Raw genomic sequence first — 25,831 nt, forward strand, 5'->3', positions numbered from 1 at the left:
TGAAGGTTGACAGTCCATACGGCACCCACTGGGGCTGTTTGCACACAAGAAGGACTCCTGCATGACTGAGGCACAGAGGCTGCCTCACTGGGACATGGCCCATCTTACTATTGCTATGACTCCCTCACTTGCTCAGAAAGTTTGAATAAAAGCCCCGCAGGTGTACATTGCAGCAAGTTTTTTTCCCCCTAGTTGACAGCAACTTTTTGTGATGCTTTGAGGGTCTAAATACCTGCCACTACACCACATCCTGGTATGTCAGCTCATCAGTCACGTCCACGGAGCTCCTGGCTATTAATGTTTATATGAGTTGGCCCTCCCCTGCCTCTCTTCCCGTCTTCCCGTTAGACATCCTCGTTCTCCTTCCCATGATTCAGCATGACTCTTCTTGTTGCTGTTGTTAATTTATACAGTCTGACATCTCCTGGGGTGATTTGTTCAGGCAGAAGGAAATGTAATCTATTAACACCCATGGAATGCTATAGGTTCAAGGGCCCAGAGGAACAACTGGCTTTCTTAAAAATAAAAAGACACTACCTTGTTTTCCCACCTTGCTTTGATTTTTTTTCCCAGTGAAACCATTTCCCCTTTTCTATTAACCATAGTTGCGCAACCCGGTTTTATGACAAGCAAATGAAAAATGACTTCTCGCATGGTGCCTTCAATCTAGCAGCATAGTGTGAGGTAGTTCATTGGTTTGCAGGAACATCATTGGCAGGGGGTTGGGGGTGGCCAAGTTGCCAGCAATCAGTATTGTGAATAGCACAGAACAAAGTTCAGAAATTTCATTTCTGGTTCCAGTGATAGCAGTGATAATAAAGAATTACATAACGGGGTCCCCGTGTTAAGACTTTAGCAAACTACACTCTACCCTAGGAATTAGGTTATGCCATTTATTTCTTCCCCTTCCAGTAGGGTTCCACTTGGTGGAACCCAGAATTACAAATTATCTCCAGACTACTGGGAGACTATGACAATGGAGACTATGGCAGCTTTATGGCTTCACATGTCTATGGCTTCACATTTCTGCTGAGTTCTCTCCTCACCTCAAACTCTGTTGCAAGAATCTCCAGGAATTTCCCAGCTGAGATTTGACAACCCCCTCTGACAGCAAAACTGGCATTGGAAATCGGGTTTCTGCTGGGAGAGTTATCAATTGTAGCAGCGACTTCAAGCAAGAGGCTGCAAAATGCCTCGTCACTTCCCTGGGTAGACTTTCAATTCCTAGATGTCTCTTTTACCCTGACGTGGCTCATACAGGGCTAGGCTAATGTAAAACTAATCATGAGGGCAGACTGCCCCTTCTCAATACCTCTCTAGATTTTGAGGGGTCTGCTTTTGCAAAGTCCTATAGATAAACACTTGATATGAATCACAGCTTCAAAAGAAAACCTTACAGATAACATAGTGTTAAAGCATTGGACAGAAGATAACCCTGTAAGGGTGGTGAAAATAAGCAAGATGGTTCCTTGTACCTTTCAGCCAATCCTGTATTTGCTTGTGGAGTGCTCTGGGGAATGAACAGTGGTGGATGATTCAATGAACAGTGAATGGGTTCCATTTTTGAATGCTGTCAGAAAACCCACTGACAACCAGTACTAAACCGTCTGTCTTTGGGCAGGGCCTGCTGTTCTCCACACATGAGTGCCTCAGAGTGCCAGTAGACCTGGTCCGGCTATGGTTGCATGAAGCTGAGAGAGTTTATTGTGACAAACTTGTGGAAGAAAAAGATCAAGAGAGCTTTGGCCGGGTCATGATAGCTACATGCAAGAAATTCTTTGAGGTGAAGTAGGCCTCCCCCCACCCCTCACCTTTCTTTGGAGTATACTGTTTATTCAAGAGTAAAGTTAGATGCAGCTGGAAGTCATATCTATAGTAGCAGAAGAAATATGCGCCATTTTCACATGCACCCTGGGAGATCACACAAACTCACAGCATGAAGCGTCTTCCTAGCACAATCTCCCGGCACAATCCCCTTTAATGGCCCGATGACATCAGAAAAAGGGCCATTAAACAAGATCGTGCTGGGAAATTGTGCTAGGAAGACGTTTTTTTATGCCATGAGTTTCACACGATCTTCTGGGCACGTGGCTGTGTGAAAAACGGCCATGGTTACTTGTTGTCATGGAAACAAGAGGATCCTACCGAGGCACCCTTTCTTCCCAGGAATCAGACAAATCTTCACTCCCTGCACCTTTTTTCTCACTCCTGTCTTCCACCTGTCCCTGTTAACTCTCAGAGCAAATCAGCTACTTGCTATCAGCAACCTAGTTTTGGGATTTCCCTGAAACTTGGGGAGGCCCAGGTAATGACACCCTTTCTAATTGTCTGGGCAACACCTCATACATGAGGGGAATGCTACCTAAACATGCAGCGAGGCTTGGGACATGAAAATCTTAAAGAGTTTTTTAAAAGGTTTAATAAAAGATTCAGGTAATGGGTCAGGAAGGCTGGGGGGCGGGCTTGTCTAATATAGACATCCCCTCCCAGGAACCCTCTAGTCCCTTAAACACACTCCTTTCCCTCCTGCCCCTTCAGTCTTGGACCAGGCAAGGGTCTGACTGGCTGCCACCACTCTGGTTTGGGAGTTCAACAAGGGAGGGCCCAGAGTACCTGCCCTTGCTTCACCCTTCCAGCAGCACCCCTCTACTGGTGAGGGCATTGCCAAGTGACCAGTCAAGCTTGAGGTTTGAGACCCCAGATAAAGTAAAGCAAACTGTTTTATTTTGCTGGATGAGCAATCATGAAACAAGTATGGGGAGTGAGAGAACATTTTTAACTGGATACTTTTTGAACACAGAGCAAGATTAATAAATAAAAGTGCCAGCAAGAAAACAATCAAGCCTCCTAATGTGGTGACTTGACTGGCCCCTATAACACCTGGCCCGTTCTACCTCCAACCCAGTCATCCATGTATTTGATTTGGAAACATGCACAAAACCACAGAGATACACAATTAATCTCTAAAATGGAATAATTCATGGTGTTTTATGGCTAAATAGATCAGCGAGCACAACTCCCATAACCTCATTCTCATCTCTTTCCAAGTTCTCTTGAAACAATTTGCCCTCCAAAGGTAACAGCTGGCTCACAAATACCATTCTGAATACGGTTCTGACAGCTGCATGCAAGGTAGAAAGAAAACACAGAGAACGACGATTTCTGGCTCCTGTGCCCACCGACCCCACACGCCTAACCGAAAAGTTTGCCATCATTAAAATGAAATGAAGATGAAAGGCGATGTTTGTGTTTTCTGCAGGATCTAGGTGACAATGTTGTCTTTGCCAAGCCGAATATTTATTGCCACTTTGCTCAGGGCATTGGGGAACCAAAGTATTTGCCTGTTGCCAGCTGGCAAAGTCTGAATAAACTGCTTGTGGAAGCCCTGGACAGCTACAATGAGGTCAATGCAGTAATGAATTTGGTGAGTGGAACTGGAATTGAAGGCTAGAAGGAGGTTGATACTGGTCTCTGAAATGGTTCTCCTTAATACACACAGGCAATGTCTAGATTTTGTCCACCTTTTTATTTGGCGTCTACCTGCACCAATTCCTTTCTTGTTAATGCTTCTACTTCCCATATATTTATCTTTTGCCATTCCCATGCAGAATACATTTATCTTATATTTACTGGGCTATGTTATCCAACATACACTGTTGGACATCTCAGGTTGCCAACCTCCAGGTGGCACCTGGAGATCTCCTTAATTACAACTGATCTCCAGATGCTTTGTAGAGTGGGCTGTATAGCATAAAACCCTGCTGAGGTCCCTCCCCTTCTCAAACCCTGCTTTCCCCTGGATCCACCTTGAAATCTCCAGCAATTTCCAAACCAAGAATTGGCAACTCGGTGTATATTCCTATAGACACTCTATTGGACTATGCAAATATCTAACATTTGTCTTAGGAAGGCAACCTTACAGAATCCTTGCAAAATGAGCAGAGTTGAACACGTATAGGGACAGGACGGGAGAGCAGAAATGAAGTTTCTAGACAGAATTGGGGAATGATTGGTGAAGATTGTTCTCCTATAGGAAATTCATCTCCATCCTTCCTTACTGGAGTTTAGGTGCCAAGGCAAAGTAGTCTCTTGTAAAAGAAGGTGGAATACAGAAGGTGCAATATAATACATATGATAATACATTAATACATACATGGAATTAAAATGTTTTAAATTGCAAAGGCCCAGTAATGATGGAGATGAGAGGTGAAGACAATGGCCAGGTTTAAGGGCATTAAGAAACATTTGTCCAAGCAACTATAGAGGTGTTATGCTATGGTTAGGGCCTATTTCTGAGAAGTACTACCTTTTGTCCTAAATTCTCTGGAGCATTAATCAAGACAGGACACATGACTGGATGGGGATTGAACAAACTACTCACAGAATTTGTTAGTAAAGTTCACACCCAAATTGGTTTGTATAGTCATAACTTTGGGCTGGGAATTTTTTGTACAATTTGTTATAGTTTGTGATATTAACAAGATTTCCTTGCTGATTGCAGGTGCTTTTCGAGGATGCTGTAGCTCACGTCTGCAGAATCAATCGCATCTTAGAGTCTCCTAGAGGAAATGCCTTGTTAGTGGGGGTAGGAGGCAGCGGCAAGCAGAGTCTGTCCCGACTAGCAGCCTATATCAGTTCCTTGGATGTGTTTCAGATTACACTGAAAAAAGGCTATGGAATTCCAGACCTCAAGGTAAGAAGCCAAGTGGTTTTCTCCAGGGATATCCCAGCACATTATTAAAACGCAGAAGGAAAGGAACATTTACTGATGCTCAGTACCCAATATGAAGCCATCTTGCCTGTTATGCAGATGTGCCCTTTTTGAGGTCGTCATGATCTGGGCATATAGTAACTGGATACACCAATAACCAATAGACAGAAACCAGTAAAGAGAAAACATTCTTAAACATAAAAGGTGAGCCATATTCCTCTTTTCCTGGCGCAGGCTCATTGAGGGCCCTGTGTGCACCTGTGCCAGGATAAAAGGAGAGTTGCCAGCAGCAGGCCTCTGAGGGGCCATGGAACCAGAGGTGCAGCACGGGGGAGCTGCACTGTGCCTCTCTGCTGCCTCTGCAGCCCCTCAGAGGCCTGCCTGCAGAGCTGGCAGGGAGGCACGGCATGGGAAAGCCCCCCCCCATGCAGCCTTCCCACCACCTCCACGGCGGCTGCAGGGCCATGGAGCCAGCAGGGACTGAGGTGCAGTGCTGGGGTGTGTCCCCCACCCTGCACGGGCTCTATTGCTAGTTATCAGTAATGTTGGATCATACAGTAGGAAAAATGGTTTCATTCTGTTTAATTTAAAGCTGTTAAACCCCCACATAGCTTTCTGAGACATGTCAGAATAATGCAGAGATGGCTGGAAAGTTGGGGCTGGACCTCGAGACTGATATGCTCACCCGTTTCTTTGAACCGAGACTTTCTAAAGATCAAACAGTTAATGAGGCTGGTGTTTATCTGGCCCAATTTTGTTTAAGGTTTAATCTTGTCATCTTGAATGGATTGCTTCCTTATGACTCTCCAGGAGAATTTACGTTCGCCTCATCTAGGGGTTGCAGTGTGGTGGACTACATGTTAATCTCACCGGCCCTGAGGGATACGATGAAAGCCTTTGCAATATCAGATCGTACTGAAAGTGAGCACTTTCCGTTGACCCTGGTGTTAGGCAGTTCTGATATTGCTCCTGGGAGCGTTCGCGGGAGTGAGAATGGTGGTAGTGCGTTATCTAAGCTCCCCAGGGTCAAGTGGTAACAGAGGGCAGCAGAAATTACTGCTAATCTACTCATCCCTAACACCTTAGACCAGTTTATGGGTGCATTAGAGGCCACTCCATCAGAGTGGATTCCGCTATATGACAACCTGGTCAATGATCTTGCCGGGATCATGACGTCGTATGCTTTCTGAGACATTCTGAGAGAAATCTCGATTAGACTGGGGACCAATAATTGAAGGAGAGCCTAGTCCAACAAAACCATAAGGGCATAAGAGGTGCCCTGCTGGGTCAGACCACGAGTGTCCCATCTACTCCAGCATCTTGTTTCACACAGCAGCCAACTGGTTGCCCTGCAGAGGCCAACAACCAGAGCATAAAGTCCAAAAGCCTTCCTCAGGTGCTGCTTCCTAGCTCTGGCATTCAGAAGTTTGCTCTCTCTTAAGTTGCATGGCTAGTTGTGTAGCCTTATTGATGGACCTTTCCTCATTGAATCTGTCTAATATGCTTTTAGAGCCTTCCATGCTAATAGCTGCCATCATTATATCCATCAGCAGTGAATTCCACAATTTAATTACTCATTGAGTGAAGTACTGCCTTTTGTCTGTCCTGAATCTTTTGCCTATCAACTTTGGTTTTTTTCCAAAGTAAAGATTTTATTTTAAAAGAAAAGCCATAACAATAGAAAGTGCATAGAAACTTACACAAGCACTTCATTTGAATTTAATATAAGCTAATAGATATATTCAGAAAGTATAACAGCACAGCTGAATTATATCATTCTCATCCTCTCTTCTTAGCTGCTTTTGCTCAAACTCTAACATCAATAATTTTTAATCAGTCATTTTTCCTGTGTTTTATCTTTGTAGCATAATTACCTTAATTTATCTTAGTCTTAACCTAAGTAATCAAAGAAATCTTTCCATTTTTTCCAAAATTCTGCTGTTGGTCTTCTGTGCACATAGGAGGTTAATTTGGCCATTGATGCTTATTCATACATCTTGTCTATCCACTCTGGCACGGGCTGGGCACAAATCTGTTTTCCTTTTCGCTACATATAATTACTCTTGTAGCTGTCACTAGGTACCGGAAAAGATCTCCCTGCTCTTTTGTATTATTCGGTAAGATGTTTAGTAACGTATTTCTTGGGTTTAGCTCAAATGTGAGCTTGAAAATCTTCTGCATCTCTTCATCTTTATCTTTATCCAGTATCTTCATGCTTCCTTATATGTCTACCATATATGATAAAATGTTGCATCTATGCATTAACATTTCCTACTGTCCACTATAGTCCACTCCATTCTAATCCTTGCGGTGTCTTTGGGATTAGCATACCATCTAAAAAACATTTTATATCAGTTCTCTCATAACAACTGACAATCTGTAAATTTAAGATCTTTAATCCATAAATCTTCCCATTGATTCATCAACTTTATGAGGTGCCTCCAAGTTCTAGTATTATGACAGAGGGAGGAAAAATTCTCCCTATCCCATTTCTCCTGGGCATGATTTTATAAACTTAAAGGATTAGGAAAGGATTTCAGGTTTTTAGATTTGCTTTTTAAAGGTGTTGACTTCCAGATGTGAATATTTTATTTATTTATTTATTTATTTATTCAATTTATATACCGCCCATCCCCAGGGGCTCTGGGCGGTGAACAGTTAAAATTGATAAAAACAAAAACTAAAATCAATATACAAATAATAAAACAAACTAACAAGGTGCAGTGGTGGGGAGAACCTTCCCCACCCCAAAGGTGGGAGGCCGACATGGCACCGCCCCCTTCAATCACCAAACGCCTGGCGGAACAGCTCTGTCTTACAGGCCCGGCGGAACGATAATATGTCCCGCTGGGCCCGGGTTTCCATTGACAGAGCGTTCCACCAGGCTGGGGCCAGGACTGAAAAGGCCGTGGCCCTGGTTGAAGCGAGGCGGGCTTCCTTAGGGCCGGGGACCACAGGTAAATATTTATTCGCTGATCGGAGCGATCTCCGGGGAACGTACAGGGAGAGGCGGTCCCGAAGATATGCCGGTCCCAACCCACTCAGGGCTTTAAAGGTAAGAACCAACACTTTGAACCTGATTCGGAATTCAACTGGAAGCCAGTGCAGCTGGCGCAGGACAGGTGTGATGTGTGACTGGTAAGGTATACCAGTCAGGACCTGTGCCGCCGCATTCTGGACCAGGTGTAGTTTCCGGATCAGGCCCAGGGGTAGCCCAGCGTAGAGTGAGTTACAGTAATCTAGCCTGGAGGTGACCGTTGCATGGATCACTGTAGCCAGGTCCTGGGGCGTCAGGTAGGGGGCAAGTTGCCTGATCTGACGAAGATGGAAAAATGCAGACTTGGCAACCGCCGTGACCTGGGCCTCCATCGATAGGGAGGCATCCAGGAGCACACCCAGACTCTTTACCACTGGCAAAGTTGCCGGTGGTGTCCCATCCAGGGCAGGGAGCTGGATCCCAACATCTGGCAGCCCCCGTCCCAGCTGCAGGACCTCCGTCTTCACTGGGTTCAATTTCAGCCTGCTCTGTTTCAACCATGCCATCACAGCCTCCAAAGCTCTGGCCAGATTGTCTGGGGCCGTGTCTGGCCGGCCGTCCATCAACAGAAAAAGTTGGGTGTCATCCGCGTATTGATGACAACCCAGCCCAAACCTCCGCACCAACTGGGCGAGGGGGCACATATAGATGTTAAATAACATCGGGGAGAGTATCGCCCCTTGGGGAACCCCGCACACCAAAGGGTGACGGGGCGATTGATCTCCCCCGAGCGCTACCCTCTGTCCCCGACCCTGAATACTTACATAGTACCATTTCTTGCGTTATTTAACATGTCATATGTAATACTTATGCCTTGTTTCAGATCTCTGCAATCCCTGTCCTGTTACGTTGTTTATTAGATGGCTGCACATCCTATTCATTACACTAACTTAGGCTGTATAATATACCTTGAGTCTCGGTGAGAAAGGCAGACTATAAATACAAATAAATATAAGAGCCTTTTGTCAATGATGATGATGTGCAGAACTCAACATGGTTTGGATTTTTGCACAGTGAATACTTAAATGCTACTCTCACTGCAGTGTGCAAAAAATCCTGGACTTGATTGGGTTCTGAATGTACCATCAGTATACATATTATCATCACTACATGTGGTACTCTTGGCTAGGAATCAGCACCTAATGCTGTCCAATACTATCACTTTTACATATGGAAAGTATTATGACAAAGGAACCAGCCCTCGGTGCTATGGTTAGGGGAAAAAATCAAAGTGCTTCCCCGGGCTTTCTCATATTTTTCAAATAAATTATTTATATGATCAAAGTAAGGAGTGTATCTGTAGAAAAACAGGCTGGTGTTGGAAGGATTCTTATAAACACGATTCTGCTGTATTTCAATCCTTCCATCCTATAATATGTTTGCGATACCTTGTGGTTTAATATGAGTAGTTGCCAGGTGTGGAACTCCCTCAGGGAAACCCCTGCTGCATCTAGTCACGGCTTCGTACAATTTGGATGTGTGGCAGCTGTAATGCTATTTTGTTCATATACTCATTCCCTCCGTCTGTTGTGAGCAACAGACAGAGGGGATCCTTTTGGGAAACTCCTGCCTTGGTGCCAGTCCATTTGGGAAGAGCAAGAGTGGCGCCTAGTGATCATCAGGGAATACTCCACTTTGTATTTCTTCCATACAACTATGCTGGCATACGATATTTAGGAAGACAGTCCCAAGAGTCACTGTGATAATGAATCCAAGAAAGAAGTTTGCATTTGTCCATTTGGCAGATACAACTACACGTATCAACTGGTCAGGCACAGAGCTTTCTTTTTCCGCACCCCACCTCTGATAAAGACACAAAGCTCATAATAACTTGGATTGAACTAGGATTTATTTTCAATAGCTATATCAGCACAATCAACATAACTTGTTATAATATTGCTCATCACCTTAATGCAAGTTGCTCTGTCTCATGGGCTGTTTAAAGGACTGCCAGTGTTATGGCCAACCCCAGCCCATCTCAAAGTTCTGCCCAGCAGTGCTGCATTCCTCACTATTCCTTCCATGCACGTTAGATTTTTGTGCCAAGAGGAACTCAGTCCCATCATACTCATTCAATGCTGGTCAACATTAGCGTTCAGCTAATGGAGTTCAGCACTGAAGGAGACCCCTCTCTAACCTTCTTGGATGTGGTCTGAGCACATGAAACTCCTTTGTATTAAGTCAGACCATTAGATGGTCAAAACCAATATTTTCTACTCCAGCAGCAGCTCTCTATTGTCGCAGGCAGAGGAACTATGAACAGACAGACAGATCTTTCTAAAAGTCACTGCAGGTTCCTCATCACACAGCTGGGCCCAACCCAGTCACCCGTACAGCACAACTGGGACATCGTTTTCCCAGGTGGAGGGTGCCAGGGGAAAGAAGGAGGGAAAGAAGTGTTCTCAGCTGGCTGACAGAGGCGTGCTGTTTTAACAAGCTCCCTCTGTGAAAGATGGGGGCCGTTTAGAGGCCTGCGTCTCTTCCATGGCCATTTCCTTGCCGAGGAACTGTGCAGCCTAAGAGGCATGCTGGTGCCGGCTGGGTTTGTTCCCGCTGCCGGTAGGACGGCTCCGTGGGAACAGCCCATATTCTCCTCCATGAAGTTTTCCTCAGAGTCCGATGACTCTCTAGAGACCATATCGTCCTCTTCTTTCTTTGGCAAGAGGAGTAAAAGAAGAGGAAATGGGAGGAGAAGGACTGAATAAGGTAAAGAATGGTTTGAGGAAGAAGAAAGGTAAATAAGAGAGAGAGAGAGAGAGAAAAGGGCAGCAGAGCTAGTCTGCTGAAGCACTGCTCTCCCTGGAGTCAGGAACAGAACTGAAGAGAGGGTGTCCCACACGCCAGACAAGAAGAGGAAGAAAATTAATTCCTGCCTCCCTGATTGGGCAGTGGGAATCACCCAAGATGTCCTCCGCCTCAGAGGGAGAAAGAGAAAATACTGGGGAAGGGGAAATGAGATCCCCAACTTTCACGTCTATAATATAAGATGCATGATGATAATACACAATTAAAGAGTTTAATGTTTTCAGAATTATGAAGTTTAACTTGATATCTAAATGTGTTGACCACCCTACTGTAATCCTGTAAGACGGTTTCTACACTAATAATACACTTTCTTTTGTTTACTATACCTTTTGTGTGTTTTTAGTTTCAAATTATTTTTTTCCTGTCTCTCAGATGGGAAAAATTGAGATACACACAGTAAGATAGCATAGGATACAGCAATGTTCCAGCTGAATACTATGTTCCATAGTATTCACAGTTTTGCTTGTAGAAAAACTAAACATACTTGCTAGTGAGTAAGACCCGCTAAACTAAATTGAACTTATTTATGACTATAAATACTTAGGATGGCATTATTTGTAAGGCACTTACACTTTTAAATTTCCATACCAAATAGTACACTTTTATATGCTGAGTTATAAATGATATTTTATGTTTTAAATCAGTAACATGTTTGGTTTTGATTTTATTTAAAGCAAGTATTGCATATATTCCAATTTTCCCACCATTTCTAGATATCCCCCCCCCCAATAGTTATCCATGGCTTCAGTTTTTTCCTACCCCATTTCCTGCCTCAAAGACTCCTGTTGCCTGGGATGGAGGGGTGACCAAAGCAACCCTGTGCCATCTAAGGGCGTGATTCAAGCTTCTCCAGTTCACTTTTACTTTGAAAATAGAACTTAATCCTGACTGTTTGCTATTCTTCTTTGTTTCCTCTTTCACAATACAAAGATTGCTTCTTTTTCAGATTCATAAGTTTTTTTCAGAAATGATCAAAAGGAAACTTTTCATATAAGAAACTGTCTTTGTGGTTCAGGCTGACCTGGCTTCTCAGTACATCAAAGCAGCTGTGAAGAACACCCCCACCGTGTTTCTCATGACCGACTCACAGGTTGCTGAAGAGCAGTTCTTGGTACTGATCAATGACTTTTTGGCATCTGGCGAAATCCCAGGGCTATTCCCGGATGATGATGTGGAGAATATCATTGGCTCCATGAGGCCTCAGGTGAAATCACTCGGCATGCAAGATACCAGGGAAAACTGCTGGAAGTTCTTCATTGACAAAGTGCGAAAGCAATTGAAGGTAAGGGTGGCTCTGTACATTTTTTTTAAAACCAGCTAAAGAATCTCCCGTCGTCAAATTTATATCACTACTCAATAACTGCTAATTCATAAATATATGCATATAAAGTGCATGTGCAATGATGCTGTAAGTGCATTGAAAGATAATAAATACAGTCATAAATAGCCATAAATAGCAAATAGTAATAAATAAATAAATACAAAAGCCGATATAGTCAAGCAGATGAAATTGCTCCTGGGCTAACAATGAAGGATACAACCCACTTTAATTCATTTCAATGTCCAATACCACTGAGTTCAATGAGAGGACATATACAGGTCCCATCGATGATTATAAGGCAGATACCACTGGAGTTTGGCCCAAGTCCATAAACCGTCTTTGTAAGCAAAAATTGCTGTTATTCCTCCTTCAAGCACCTCCACCACGCAGAAATGCCCTACAGACTGTTGGCCACATCTGTTTCACATGTGTGTGCTTTTTCAAGGGCAGTCAATTGGTCAGTTTCCATGAATCATTAATACATATTCCCGATAACCCAGTTGGCTTGCTTCAACTTCAACTACATATTTGGCCTTTTTTGTTAGTTTTATTCCAAGCATCTTTGTGCATGAAATATATAGCAATTTGAATGAAAGTGCCGTGACTACCTTAACAAAAATATTATTACTACTGTAATAAAAAGCTCAAGAAGGTGATTTCCCAGCTAACTAAATCAGAGTCTAAACTTGAACCAGGTTTCAGGATACAGTTCCTGAAAAAAATATTATCACAGGTATTAATAAATGCTCATAATAACGATGCATCCTTAAAATCACTCCTTCAGTTATTAGAAAAAGAAACGTTTGCTATGGAGTCGCAATACTGATTTAATTTCAGCGTTTGACTGTCTTTTGATGCCAAATGCTAGTCATGAGATTATGGGATTTGGACAACATTATGCCACAGTTAGAGGATATCCTTGGCAGGCATGAAAATATATTTCTAGTTTTGGTCCCAAAGTGAAGGGTAAAAAAAAAACAAACGCAAGGATATACTAGCCTCAGGAGGAAAATTTTCCAGTACCCACATACCTCTGCTTTATTCCTGAGCATTCACTGACGCATTCATGAGTTTGTCATTGAAAAGAATGACTCATGAAATAGTTTAAAGAAGCAGTACTGTGCACAATACTGTGGTAAACGTCTGCAGGCTGCAGTCAAATGCCCAGTTTTGGTTCCAAGGTTTGGGCCTTTGCTTCTACTGAAAGCCCTCCAGTATAGATGGATGTATTTCAAGTCCACAATAATTATTTATTACCAGTATCCTGTTCATCTCCAAAACAGCTCAGCACAGTAAACATATGGTGCGCAATTGATGTTCTGAATAAGCAGGATCCATGCAGCTTAGCTGTTCTGGACAGGTTTCACAAGGGAATTATGAATTGCCTCCCAAAAGAAGAGTCAGGCAAATCAAGTGAAGCCCTTAGATACAGGAAATGAAAGACCCTCCTTACTGTCCAGTTAGTTCATCTGCCAGGCAGGGTAGGCAAGTTTTCCTCAGAAATTCAAACAATTTGGACGCCTTTAGTCCTTTCTTCCTAATCGCCTTCTGCCTGAGGGGCACCACTCTCCTGCGCACTAGGTTTCATGTTCCTCCACCGTCTACATTTGCTCTGAGACAGAATATTTCTCACACCTTTTCTGAGAGGTCAGTTTCCTAAAAGGGGGGGAGGGGGAGGTTTACAAAATCTCCCCTCAAAGGAGCTCAGAGCAGCATATATAGTTCTTTCCCCCACACTCACACTTTATCCTCACAAGAGACCTGTGAAGTAAAGAAAAAGTGGCAGGCCGTGGTTCACCTCATCCGCTTCACGGTGGAAAAGGAATTTGAACCCAGGTCTTCCCAGTTTATCTTCAAAAGAGCTCAGTCTAGCACTCTTCTTCCTGAGAAGTTTCTGGTTTTTTCACTGACCTCAGCAGACTGGCATGTACAAAGGGGTGGTTAGAGAGGCATAGGAATGAGCAATGCTGTCTTCGAGCCAGTTGGAAGCTCCATATCACAAGCAGCCTGTCCCAAGAATGGAAGGCGGCACCCAGCCAGAATGGCATCCTTTTTTCCCCTTGTAGTGAAGAGAGGGTGGAGCAGATCCTTATGCAGAGAATTTTGATCAATATTTTAAAGGCAGATCATGATTTGCTCTCTTTTCTAATTTTCCTTTGACTTAAAAAAATTTACAAAGTCTTTTACAGTAAAAGGAAAGCATATTTTAAAAGTTCTTATCTTTAAAGTCATCAAACAATACATGTAAAGATTTGTTCGATTAAAGAGTTCCACATTGTTTAAGTTTCTTTAAATTTTCACTTCTTTGCAGCACAGTTATTTGATTATTCCATATATTCCATATATTCCATATATTCCATATATATTAATCCATAAATGCATTGTTGGAAAAGTGTTTTGATTCCCAAATCTTGTGGACACAATGTGAGCAGCTGTGATTACATTTAAAGTCGAGATCTTCTTGGAGCCATTGCAACATAATTCAATAAAAGCGTTTCTAGTCTTAGAGATGCAGAGAAGTTAGCCGTGTTAGTCTGTGGTAGCAAAATCAAAAAGAGTCCAGTAGCACCTTTAAGACTAACCAATCTTAGAGAGATATCTAAGCCCTCGTTTCAATTTATGTGTTATTAATTTCCAGGGGTTTTTTGCACGAGGACACCACCACTACATATGGATTAAGTTTGCATTTAACTGGCCACCTGAGGATTTATACATTTTATCAATTGGGAGTAGACATGGGCATGAACAGAAAAAATCCCGAACATGGTGTTCGTTGTTCATTGCCATCCACGAACAGCGAACATTGATGAACATGACCTGTTCATGAACATGTTCGTTGTTTGTTGTTCGTGGGGGGCAGCAGGCTCTCCTCCAGCCATCAAGATCCTTACCGCACCACTCCCAGAAACCCTACCTGAGCAGGCAGCAGGAAATGTACCAATCATAAATAATAGCTTGGCCCAGAGCCTGGCCGCAGCCCTGGAACTTGAAGAGGTAGATCCCTATCCCACCACACACAAAGAAAATTCAAGCTCCAATGCACTCTCCCTGTCTCTCTCTCAAAATGCCAACAGCAACTGTCTCTCCCTCACTGTCTGCAAAACCAAAGCTGGGAGCCCCCCTCCCCCCTGCACTTTACTTCCTTGTAACAAATGTGGAGCTCCACACTTGAAAGGAAGACCTGCCTATCAAGCTAAATTGATCTTAGATTGGGGTTTCCAGGGCAACAGCAGGAGTTCAGACAGAGTTCAGGCAGTCCCTGCCTCCGGTTTCCAAGGGAATTGATTGCAGGTGCCAGATTGTCTGGCTTGATGAACAGCAACGAACAGCAATGAGCGAGGCTTGCAATGACCACCTGTTCGTTTAGAATGGGGCCTCATGAACAGCTTGTTCGCGAACAGCTGATTGGGCTATTCGTGGCTTTTTTTCGTATTGCTGTTCATGCCCATCTCTAATTGGGAGTAGGGGAGTAAGATACTACTGGTGTATCATCTTTGCAATATTTTCCTTAAAATGAAGGCAAATTGAAAAGGAGGGACCATACATAAATCTGTAAATCTGCACCTCTTCTGGATCCACTAAACCTAGGTCTTAGTTCCATTTCAGTTGATAGTTGGGTTTTACCATCTTATTTATTTTTTGGCAACATATCATACATCCTAGTGTTCATGTACTATTTCTTTAGACTTTTTAATAGGCACCCTTTTAAATTTGGCACTGGCAATCTTGCAAACTGAGTGACTTGTTTTTTCTGCCTCTAGGTGATCCTGTGCTTTTCTCCTGTGGGATCTACCCTCCGTGTCAGGGCAAGAAAGTTCCCTGCTGTTGTGAACTGCACAGCTATTGACTGGTTTCATGAATGGCCTGAAGATGCATTGGTGTCTGTTAGTGCAAGATTCTTAGAGGAGACTGAGGGAATAGAGGTAGGCCTGATCTCAAAGCAGTGCTAATTTTAGCCAACACAATGGGCCAGATCAAGTCATCTGATCAATAGCGTTACCCAATATCACTTTGCAAATGGTATTATGATCAGCTAGTTTTAATGAGAGCCCCTTCCTCCCATCCTACCTACCTTATGATACGTTCTAGGGCATTCTCTTTCTCTCTCTTCCTAGACTCAGGGTTGACTTATACATAACAAAATCCATGTGGCAACATAAGAACTGTCAACAGGCATGGCCATAGAGTTCCGTGCCGGAAGTTCAATTCCCAGGCAAGCTGGGGCCCATCTCAGATTGCGACCATGGTACACAGGGAGAAGAGGCTTCAGCTTTCCTCTCCCATACAATTTTACCAACCAGAAACAATCCTGAAAATTATTTCCATACTTGCTGTGTGTATCTATGTAGCATAAAGTAGCATAAAGCACTATTTTACAGCTAAGAAGGTACAGGGAATACTAGACAAACCAAGGCAATGTCTTTAGGAATATTTTATATGTTAAGAGAACTCTTATATACTAAGAGAGCAAAAATATAGGCTCAGAATTAGGGCTGCAAAACAAATGTGAATCACTAATTCTAAAATGCTGGCTTCGTCCTGGTTCTCACCTGCCATTCCAAGCATATAACACGGCTACATTTTGTGAGTTTGCTGGTCCAGCCAATTTCAGTAAGGTTTTAAAACACCTCTTTTCAGTAAATAATGGATAGTGGGTGGCGATCTCACAAACAGAGATCCCTTTACATACTTAATTTGACATGCGCTGCATAATTACCAGTTAATGAATTACCCTAAAGTAAGAAAGCAGCTATCCATTTATAGTATGAGGATCTGTTTATGAAAATATGCCATATGACTAGGATTCTCAAAGCTAATGACTCTACTGCCAAGAAGTTAGGAAGTATTTGAAGAATATTTGATCAACAAGGAAAACTCTCAGGATGAATATTTGGAGACAACAGTCTCAATAAGGGAAAATTAGGTTGCTTGCAGAGACTTCCAATCTTTGAAATGTATAGATTAGATTCATGACAACAGTTCTGCCAGCTAAGCAATTTTATTTCTTTTGAATACTGCTGTCATTACATATCACTTTCCTCGTAACAGGGGCTCTACTAAAAGACCAGCTTTATTGATCTTTGCCCGGAGCTTTTACTTCATGATACATGGAACAACCAAAGAGAGCCCGTTGTGGTGCAGTGGCTGGAATGTTAGGCGAGGACTGGGGGAACTGGGTTTAAATCTCCACATAGCCATGCTTTGCATGCAGAAGGCCCCAGGTTCAGTCCCAGGCATTTCCAGTTCATTTATTTATTTAAAAGTTCTTTGTTCTACCCCACCCCCCCATTATCCCCTTGGACTCAAGTAATAATAATAATAATAACTGTGCTTATATACCACTCTTCTATACATATTAATGCCTCACCCAGAGCGGTGTGAACAACTTAGTGTTATTATTATCCCCACAATGCAGCTGGGGAGCTGGGGCTGAGAGGACTGGCTTACCCAAGGCCACCTACTGAGCTCAGGGCAGTAGTGGGATTCGAACCAGTAGAGTGCTGATTAGAGATGGGCACGAACCAGGAAAAATGGTTTGTGGTTCATCGCATTTCATGAACCATTCATGAACCTGCCCCAGTTCGCGAACCGGTTCGTTTGGTTCATGAAAACGTCACATCCAGGTCAGCAAATCATCACTTTCGGGTCAACAGAAGGCCACTTCCAGGTCAGCAGAAGGTATGCATGAAATCCATCCCATTGCCTAGGAAACTGATTGATCGGCACCAGGCTGTCTGCAGTGACAAACCAAAAAACAAGCCAGCCTAAAGTTCGTGGTGGTTTGTCAGAAATGGGCTCTGATGAACTGTTGATTCGCGAACCATGAACCAGCCCAGTTCATCACGAACTTTGGTTCATATTTCAGTTTGTGCCCATCTCTAGTGCTGATTCACAGCTGAACCACTTAACCACTGTGTTACAGGTAGCAGATGAAACAGCAAAGTAGACTATATTGACCTTGATAGACCAAGGATCTGATCCAGTAATAAGGGTGTCCAAGGGTCCAGCCTGTAGACGCCACCACCATTTTAAAACAAAATGTCAAACCTGATCGGGTCCACACCGTGGCTGGCACTCTTGTTTCCCCCACATACACACCTTTTCAAGTACCAAAATGGCTCTACCACCACAACTCTATGATTGTTTTGGCACTTGAAAAGGTACAAGGAGAAGAAGAGCACCTCAGCATGCTCCATTGGAGGCCTAATCGGAATCAGGCCCTTGTGGAATTTTAAATAGCTTTAAAACGGCGATAGTGTCCACAGGTGGGACCCATGGACACCATCACGTCTACTTTGGCTCTGAGTCAGCTTCATGTATCCATGAAGCTCGCTGAATTACCATGGGCCAGTCACTCTATCAGTCAAATACACCCCACAAGGTTTATGTGAGGTTAAAAGCAGGTTGCGGGGAGAGCCCTATGTATGCTACCCTGAGTGCCCTGGGAAAAGAGCAAGGCAAAAATTAGATTAAAAAGTAGCGATGCAAGCCTGATACCTCAGAAACCTGTTTTGCTTGTTGCGGTATCCATGTCATCTTGAGATGCACAGAGACTTTACCTCTGGACTCTAGCAATCCAAGCGCGTGTGCTTTCTTCCCCCATCATAAGTATATTAAACATTAATAGGCTATTATACAGCAATTCTCATGTTGCATATTTAAACACAAGGCAATTGGGGTATGCAAACCTCAGATCCTTACAGCAACATTCATTTTTCTATCATATACCACTGAATGAGCTGTCAAATATGCATTCTAATAAAACAGTGACTTCGGTTCCCGTTTTCATGTTGCACATCCTAGTAACAGCTGCTGCAAGGTTAGGGCCAAAACAGATGTGATGCAGGAGTTCTGCTGGCATTTTCATTTTTATTTAAAAGCAGCATTGGGGGCTACAAACTAAATTACAATAGCAGTGCTGGAAGAGAGAATATATCTTTTCCTCCAAGTGGGGCTAATAACACCTTCTGAGGGGAGCACAGTTTAGAACGGGAAAAGGGTAATGTGGAAAGGTGTACTCTCGCCCAATTACACAGTTCTTAACAAATTTACAACCTCGTTTGACTGCTTTTATTAAGAATAAAAATGCCAAGAGGTCTAACCCCAATCATAAGAGATCGTATAATTTCTGGTTTGCATCCAGTTGTTCTGCACAGAAATAGATACAGATTGGAACTGAAACAAATATGGCTGTGAAGTTCATGTAATTCATTCTTTCCTCAGTACTGAAATGTCAAAAAAATGAATATTGTAGCCAACTGAAATATAATTTTCAAAATGCTTGAAAACGCAATTCAGGAAAGTGAACCAGGTCAGAGAAGACATTTTTCACTTCCGTTTGTGTAGATTCAGATTACATCAGTTAATCTAGCCCTATCAAGCAGAGCCAGTTTGGCAAAGTGGTTAAGAGCAGCAGGAGTCTCATCTGGAAAACCAGGTTCAATTCCCCACTCCTCCACTTGAAGCCATCTGGGTGACCTTGGGTCAGTCACAGCTCTCTGGAGCTCTCTCAGCCTCATCCACCTCACAGGGTGTTTTGTTGTCGGGATAATAATAACATACTTTGTAAACTGCTCTTTGTGGGCATTAAGTTGTCCTGAAGGGTGGTATATAAATCAAATGTTATTATTATTAAATACTGGCTGATCTCTTGGAGATAGTTCATGCTGGAGATTCCTGTAGTTGTCTACATGGAATGGCAAATTTGGGTATTGTGTACTATAGGAAACCAATTTGCCTATGCATTTGTGAACACAGCCAGCAAAATAAAATTAAAATTAAAAATGAAGCAATAGAAGGAGACAATACCATGTGAGTGAAGAAATTCTAAATGGCAAAATAAATATAAATGTAAAAATATTGAAAGAAAACTTTCTTGTAAAAGTCATAAAGCATCCATAAAAGTTAATCAAATTTCTGCAGAATTTTGTTTTTTAGAATTTTGTTTTATGTTGCACCTTTGTTTTATAAAAGGACGATATTTTGTGGTTCTTTTACAGCCCGAAGTTAAGGTCTCCATCAGCTTATTTATGTCATATGTCCACAAAACTGTCAATGAAATGTCCAAGGTTTACCTTGCTACTGAGAGGCGCTATAATTATACCACCCCAAAGACCTTCCTTGAACAGATCAAACTCTACCAAAACCTGCTTACTAAGAAAAGGATGGAGCTCATTGCCAAGATTGAGAGGCTAGAGAATGGTTTAATGAAACTCCAGAGTACTGCCTCACAGGTATGTGTGTGAATGAACGTTCTCTGTGTCATACTGGAGTGATAATTCCAAGGTCACTGCTTGGTTCAGTTGTTGGCTGCCACCCAAAAATTGCTGTCTCCCACTTCAACATCCTCTGTAGCTCAAAATAAAAGATTAATAAGAATTGGCTGTCACGTATCTTGGATGCTATAGTTTGGCTACAGAATATTGTGTACAACTTTCAATATTTTGTAATGCAGGAGTCCAGCCTTGGATAAAGGATTCCCTCTAGGAGAGTATTATCAAGCACATGCTTAAGACCTTCCTACCACCACCCCTTACTCTCCTCAAAGAGTTTACTGTTCATATATAACTCTTCCAGATGATCATCCAATGCATATTTCAGTCCAACCACAATGAATCTGTTGACCCATGTGTCCTACAAATTGATGACATCATGATACCGGGCTCGAATTACATGTTACATTGAGCTCCATGTTTTTCCTCCATTTTTGAAGCCCAAATCAGTCTGAACTGGCAAGTCAAAGCTGACAAAAGGCAACCAGAAAGAGGTTGCTGAATTTTTTTCTGGTCTTTTTAGTTCATAAGTGCTTCCACCAAGCGATTTTTCATTCAAAGGGGAAAGACACAATGAAACTGCAGGAGTGGGTATCTTTTTCCCTGCAGGTATAATGGTGACTTGAAGAGGGGGCTTATCAACTAAAAAATAAAACTAGAGGGGGAAAGGATTATGTCACCTCTCCCAGTCCATCCCTTTTCTCTCTGTCCTCAGCCTGCTTGGCTAGCTTTTGGAAGTCCTTGTTTTATGAGCCTTAATCTGCACATTGTAGATGTGTGGATAAAATAACCATACTTCTATTTAGAAGCTAAAATATATATAAGTATTAAAATATAGATGAAAAATCATCTAGCTTAGTGGGAAGAACAGAGTGTCAGAGAAGAAACAAGAATATTCTAAGCTTTTACTCTAGGAAACAGTAGTAGAATTATTGCAAAAAACAGAAATAGGAGTTCTCCCTTCATGTTTGATGGGCAGATTTAACCACCAGAATATGTTCCTTTCCATGGACCAAAAGTCTGATTGTAATTGTCCAGGCTGTACAGACAGGCTGCATCCCTAGATAGTTTTAAGTTTGTATTCCTGGTAGAAGATGCTTAAGAGTGATTTTGTAACAGAGCCAGAGGAAGAGGGTAATGAAAAATCCTGTTTTTCCCCTTGTGGCTTTGGTTTCCTTTCTTTATCCCTTTGCACCTAGTATTCACCCACAGGTTTTTTTAAAGCAAAGGGGAAGAGAGAAATTTATAAAGCTGCACCTTACTTGCACGTGCTTTTTGCTGTATGTTCACAGCTTCTTCTTGTACTCTGCAGCTTTGGTGCTATTTTTTTAAAAAACAAAACAAAACAAGGATTTATTTGTGAGGTGATCCCAGCTAACAGAGGCCACATAGACAGTGTGACATCACATCACACAGTCAGTTAGATATGACTACATGATAATGATCCACAGCCAAATGTTAAGCCACCTCTGTCTAATTTGGCTCCTGTGTGTTGACCAGAATGTTTCCTGCCCTTACTCAGAATGAGTGACCATTTCCTTTCCCTCATTTCATATACCTGCTGAAAAATCACCAAAAGGGAGAAGAGACATGGGCCATTTTCACACTACTAACCTGCTTCTGTAATGTTGTGAAACGTCGCGCAAAAAAGTGGAAGATAGCGTCTTCTCACAAGAGTTTTGAACGACGTTGCTTAAAACTCTCACAATGTCATGCAAAACTCTCGCGAGAAGACGCTACCTTCCGCGTTTTTTGCGCGACGTTTCGCAACATTATGGAAGCAGGTTAGTAGTGTGAAAACAGCCATGGTTTCTCATAAAACTTGTCTCCCACTCCACTACCACCACCACCAGTAGTTTTAATAATAATAATATTTGATTTATATACTGCCCTTCAGGACAACTTAACACCCACTCAGAGCGATTTACAAAGTATGTTATTATTAACCCCACAACAATACCCTGGGAGGTGGGTGGGGCTAAGAGAGCTCCAAGAAGCTGTGACTGACTCAACGTCACCCTCAATGTTGTAGGTTGATGACCTGAAAGCCAAACTTGCTGTTCAAGAGCTGGAGCTCAAGCATAAGAATGAAGATGCTGACAAATTAATCCAAGTGGTGGGGATTGAAACAGAAAAAGTGAGTCGGGAGAAAGCAATTGCTGATGAAGAGGAGCTGAAGGTACAAGTCATTAACACAGTAAGTAATGTGTGCTCTCTGTCCCTCAAGTTGAATGGATGGTCAGATGGCAGGAGGTGAGTAAAGGGCAAGAGGCCTACTGGTTAAAGTGCAGGAATATCTGTAACAGACCTTGGCGTATTCTAATTCCTGTAAAGTTTCCCAACAGTTTATTAATGTATGTGTCATGCAATAGTTTTGGTGGGCTTAGCCAAGTTAGCAAACAATAAACATCCTGTTATCCATCCCTCTAAGGGAGGCAGAAGTAAGAAATGTGCATAAGGATGAAAGGCCAGTTGATCTGTTTCCCAGAAATAAGCTGCACAACACAGACTGAGAGCCAAGCTACAAGTGACACCTGACACAGGTTGGACGCTTGTCAGCTTCCCTCAAGTTTTGATGGGAAATGTAGGCGTCCTGGTCTTGCAGCTGTAATGGAGAGCCAAGCTGTAAAACCAGTCAGTAACTGTAAGGCTCCCTTTCCTCTCGCCAGCACTGCTTATGGTGACCCCTTGTAGTGCAAGAAGGAGAAACCCCTTTATGAGGCAGGGCAAGGAATGAGCCAAAGAGCAGGAGGTGCTCAGGAACAAGCACAGAGAAGGCTGGTGCCATTAACAAAACCCATCGCACTACGAAATGTTGTAGGTTACCTTTTCGACATGATTGCACTAGGGGTTGGGATTATATGAAGCCACAAAACAATTGCATTTACCTAAACAGGTTTGTTAAATACTCGTCTTTTCATCATCTGCCCTCAGAATGTAGCAGAAAAGCAAAGGGCTTGTGAAACTGACCTGGCCAAAGCTGAACCAGCCCTGATCGCTGCTCAGGAAGCACTGGACACTCTCAATAAGGTAAAACCTCTGGGCCTTCCCAGAGGGAGTGTGGTGTGTTTCGTTGTTGTTCCAGGTTGGTTGCTCTGAAGGGAGATAATAAGGTATATGCAACTCTTGGAATGCTTCGTACCCCTTTTGCATCCCTCTCTCTCCCCCTCAGCCCCATGCGCCATTACGAGGGCATATATCTGCAGGCCTTTTACATATCAAGCTGGCCTGTGATGCACTTTTTCCAAGCCAGGCCGGAAAAACATCTCATTTCACCAGGGCAAGAAGCCATTTGCTCGTGGGCTGTGTGTTATAAACTGACTCCCTGGAATGGATAAAGGCACGTTGTTCTAGCCTCTTGTTGCCATCATAAAGCCAGAGGCATGAGAGCCGTGGCCAATGTGACAATGGGCTAGCTAGCCATGGAAATTGGAAGAAACCAGTTTTAAGGGAGGGAAATGCCTTAAATCCCCTCTCCCACCTGCTCCCAGGAAAGGGGAGTATAAAAAGACTCTGGTGCCTTTGTGTGGTGTGGGTTCATTGGGAAGGAAAAGGAAAGGTGCTAGGGGAAGTCTTGCCTCTATCTCCTGTCCCCCCAAGCAACAAATGCCCATCCCTGCAGCGGATGACTCAAGTCTGTTTGGTAACACTCAAAGGCTAGTTAAATATTAGATTTTTGCCTTTTCTTTCCTTTATTAGCTGCAAACCCTAATGCATGCTAACTTCCTAGATACTGTGCGCTCTCTGTATTTTTACTTTCTGTTGTACTACAATAAAGAGCTTTCTTTGGTTAAGACAAGCTGTGGCCAAGCCTCAGCCATGAGCCTTCAGCTCAGCCATTTGCAAGAACTCTGCGCATGCACAGAGGCTCACCAGCTTCCCAAGCAGCTGGCTCAGGGTCAAACCTCTTGCAGGTTTAGGTGACGATGGCCAAATGGAGGAACCAAAGGGTTTGGAGTGAGTGAGAAGCACCCACCCCCAATCATACCATGTATTTTGAAAATACTAAAGCGGTTGCATGTTGTAATTGTCACTGAATTCTTGCGGAAAGTGGCCAGAGTCCAGATTTCTAAGCACCAATACAATACCTAAGTGCCTGATTCTGCTCTGAGTAAAAGAAACCCCAGGCAACTTCTAGTCTGAATGTTTGGAGTTCAAGACATTGTCCATGGTGAAGAGACATCGTCCATGGTGCTTTGTGCCCCCCATGTCACCCCTGCCATAGAGCCTCTCCTGGACTGGTATTTCTGCTGCCCTGATAGTTGTCCAGTTTGCCAGAGATTCAATATCCTACAGAAACGTAATGTAACTTCAAAAGCCAGACCTCAGTATCTTTGCATATTATGTTTGGTTTTAGGGTTTTTTGCTCCATGAACTTACCTCCCAGTGCTGTGGTAAAGAGTTCTAGGTGTCCTGAGCAACGCTGTCAGCATGACTGTCTTCCCCCCCCCCCCCCAACCTCTTCTTTTCCAGAACAACCTGACAGAACTGAAGTCTTTTGGGTCTCCCCCAGAAGCTGTTGTTAATGTGACAGCAGCTGTCATGATCCTTACTGCTCCAGGTGGCAAGATACCGAAAGACAGAAGCTGGAAAGCAGCAAAAGGCATGATGGGGAAGGTGGACACTTTCCTGGATTCCCTGAAAAAATTTGACAAGGAGCACATTCCAGAGGCCTGCTTGAAAGCTTTTAAGTAAGAAAAATTAAATGTATACTCTTGGCCCCAAAAGAGATGGCTGGTAGCTTCCTCTCTGGACTAGAAACTTGAAGAAAGGGTATTTTACCTACAGTTTATTCTCTCCTAGGGTCTACTCCAAAGACCCCCCAACATGGTGCCCACTGATATGTTTTCTGATGCCCACTTGCTTCTTCCCCAGACCGTCTCTTCCCCAAGCAAAGAGCCAGTCCAGTCTTTTCACCTGCTCATTGGAGCAGTGGTGCTCCAGAAGACCTCAGAAGTCCATCACATTTCAGTCTACAGGGAGCACCCACTGGAAACAGCCACCCTCATCATAGGAGGATACCTGGCTTAGAACCTCCAAACATTTTCTGACCCTGCCCCTCCACCCCCGCATGGCAACCATTTTGTGGTGGTGCTCACTGCCCTCTTTCAAAATTCCGAAATACCCACGAGTTCCACAGGATTGGAGACCCGGGCCTGTACCCACCAGCTTTTAAGGTTCTCTACTCCCCACCTGCCCTCAACTGTTTCTGTTACCTCCATAGTACTCCAAGCTCCCGGAATGACAGCGTCTTCCTGGCGCGATTTCGCGCCAGGAAGACACTGTCATTCCAGGAGCTTGGTGCAGTGTTTCATGGCTGCTAAGCAGTGTGAAAATGGCCAGCCTTTTAAGATCAGGAGACAGCACACAGCTGTGCTCCTCACTGGGTTGTCTTGGCTCAGTGAGTGAGGCTGAGTAACTCCACAGTGACCCTCTCCTCATGCCAGGGTTGTACAAAATACCTTTTCCCCTGTGAAATCAAGCCGGTGACTTCAAAAGAAAGGCAGGGCAAATAGGGCTCACAAGGGCCAGTCTCCCCCCGCCCTGCCCCACCCCACCCCAGACACTGTATTGAAAATGGTGTAGTATGGTTGGAGTTATCACAGCCACCAGGGCTGTTTTCACACGGCCACGCACCTGGAAGATTGTGCAAAACTCACAGCATTTCCTGGCACAATCCTGTT

General features: G+C 43.4%; 1 protein-coding gene across 1 annotated transcript in view; it reads left to right on the forward strand.

The window, feature by feature from the left end:
- DNAH17 (dynein axonemal heavy chain 17) overlaps positions 1 to 25,831 on the forward strand; it is a 139,204-nt gene that overhangs the window by 85,844 nt on the left and 27,529 nt on the right. The window contains exons 51-59 of the mRNA XM_054975987.1: positions 1,622 to 1,783; positions 3,260 to 3,424; positions 4,502 to 4,693; positions 11,569 to 11,835; positions 15,636 to 15,797; positions 19,875 to 20,108; positions 22,180 to 22,344; positions 23,082 to 23,177; positions 24,621 to 24,838. Of these exons, the coding sequence (XP_054831962.1) occupies positions 1,622 to 1,783; positions 3,260 to 3,424; positions 4,502 to 4,693; positions 11,569 to 11,835; positions 15,636 to 15,797; positions 19,875 to 20,108; positions 22,180 to 22,344; positions 23,082 to 23,177; positions 24,621 to 24,838 (1,661 nt within the window). The remainder of the gene's footprint in view (positions 1 to 1,621; positions 1,784 to 3,259; positions 3,425 to 4,501; positions 4,694 to 11,568; positions 11,836 to 15,635; positions 15,798 to 19,874; positions 20,109 to 22,179; positions 22,345 to 23,081; positions 23,178 to 24,620; positions 24,839 to 25,831) is intronic.

Source organism: Eublepharis macularius, chromosome 4 (genome assembly GCF_028583425.1).
Source record: "Eublepharis macularius isolate TG4126 chromosome 4, MPM_Emac_v1.0, whole genome shotgun sequence".
In the NCBI taxonomy this organism is placed as follows: Eukaryota; Metazoa; Chordata; class Lepidosauria; order Squamata; family Eublepharidae; genus Eublepharis; species Eublepharis macularius.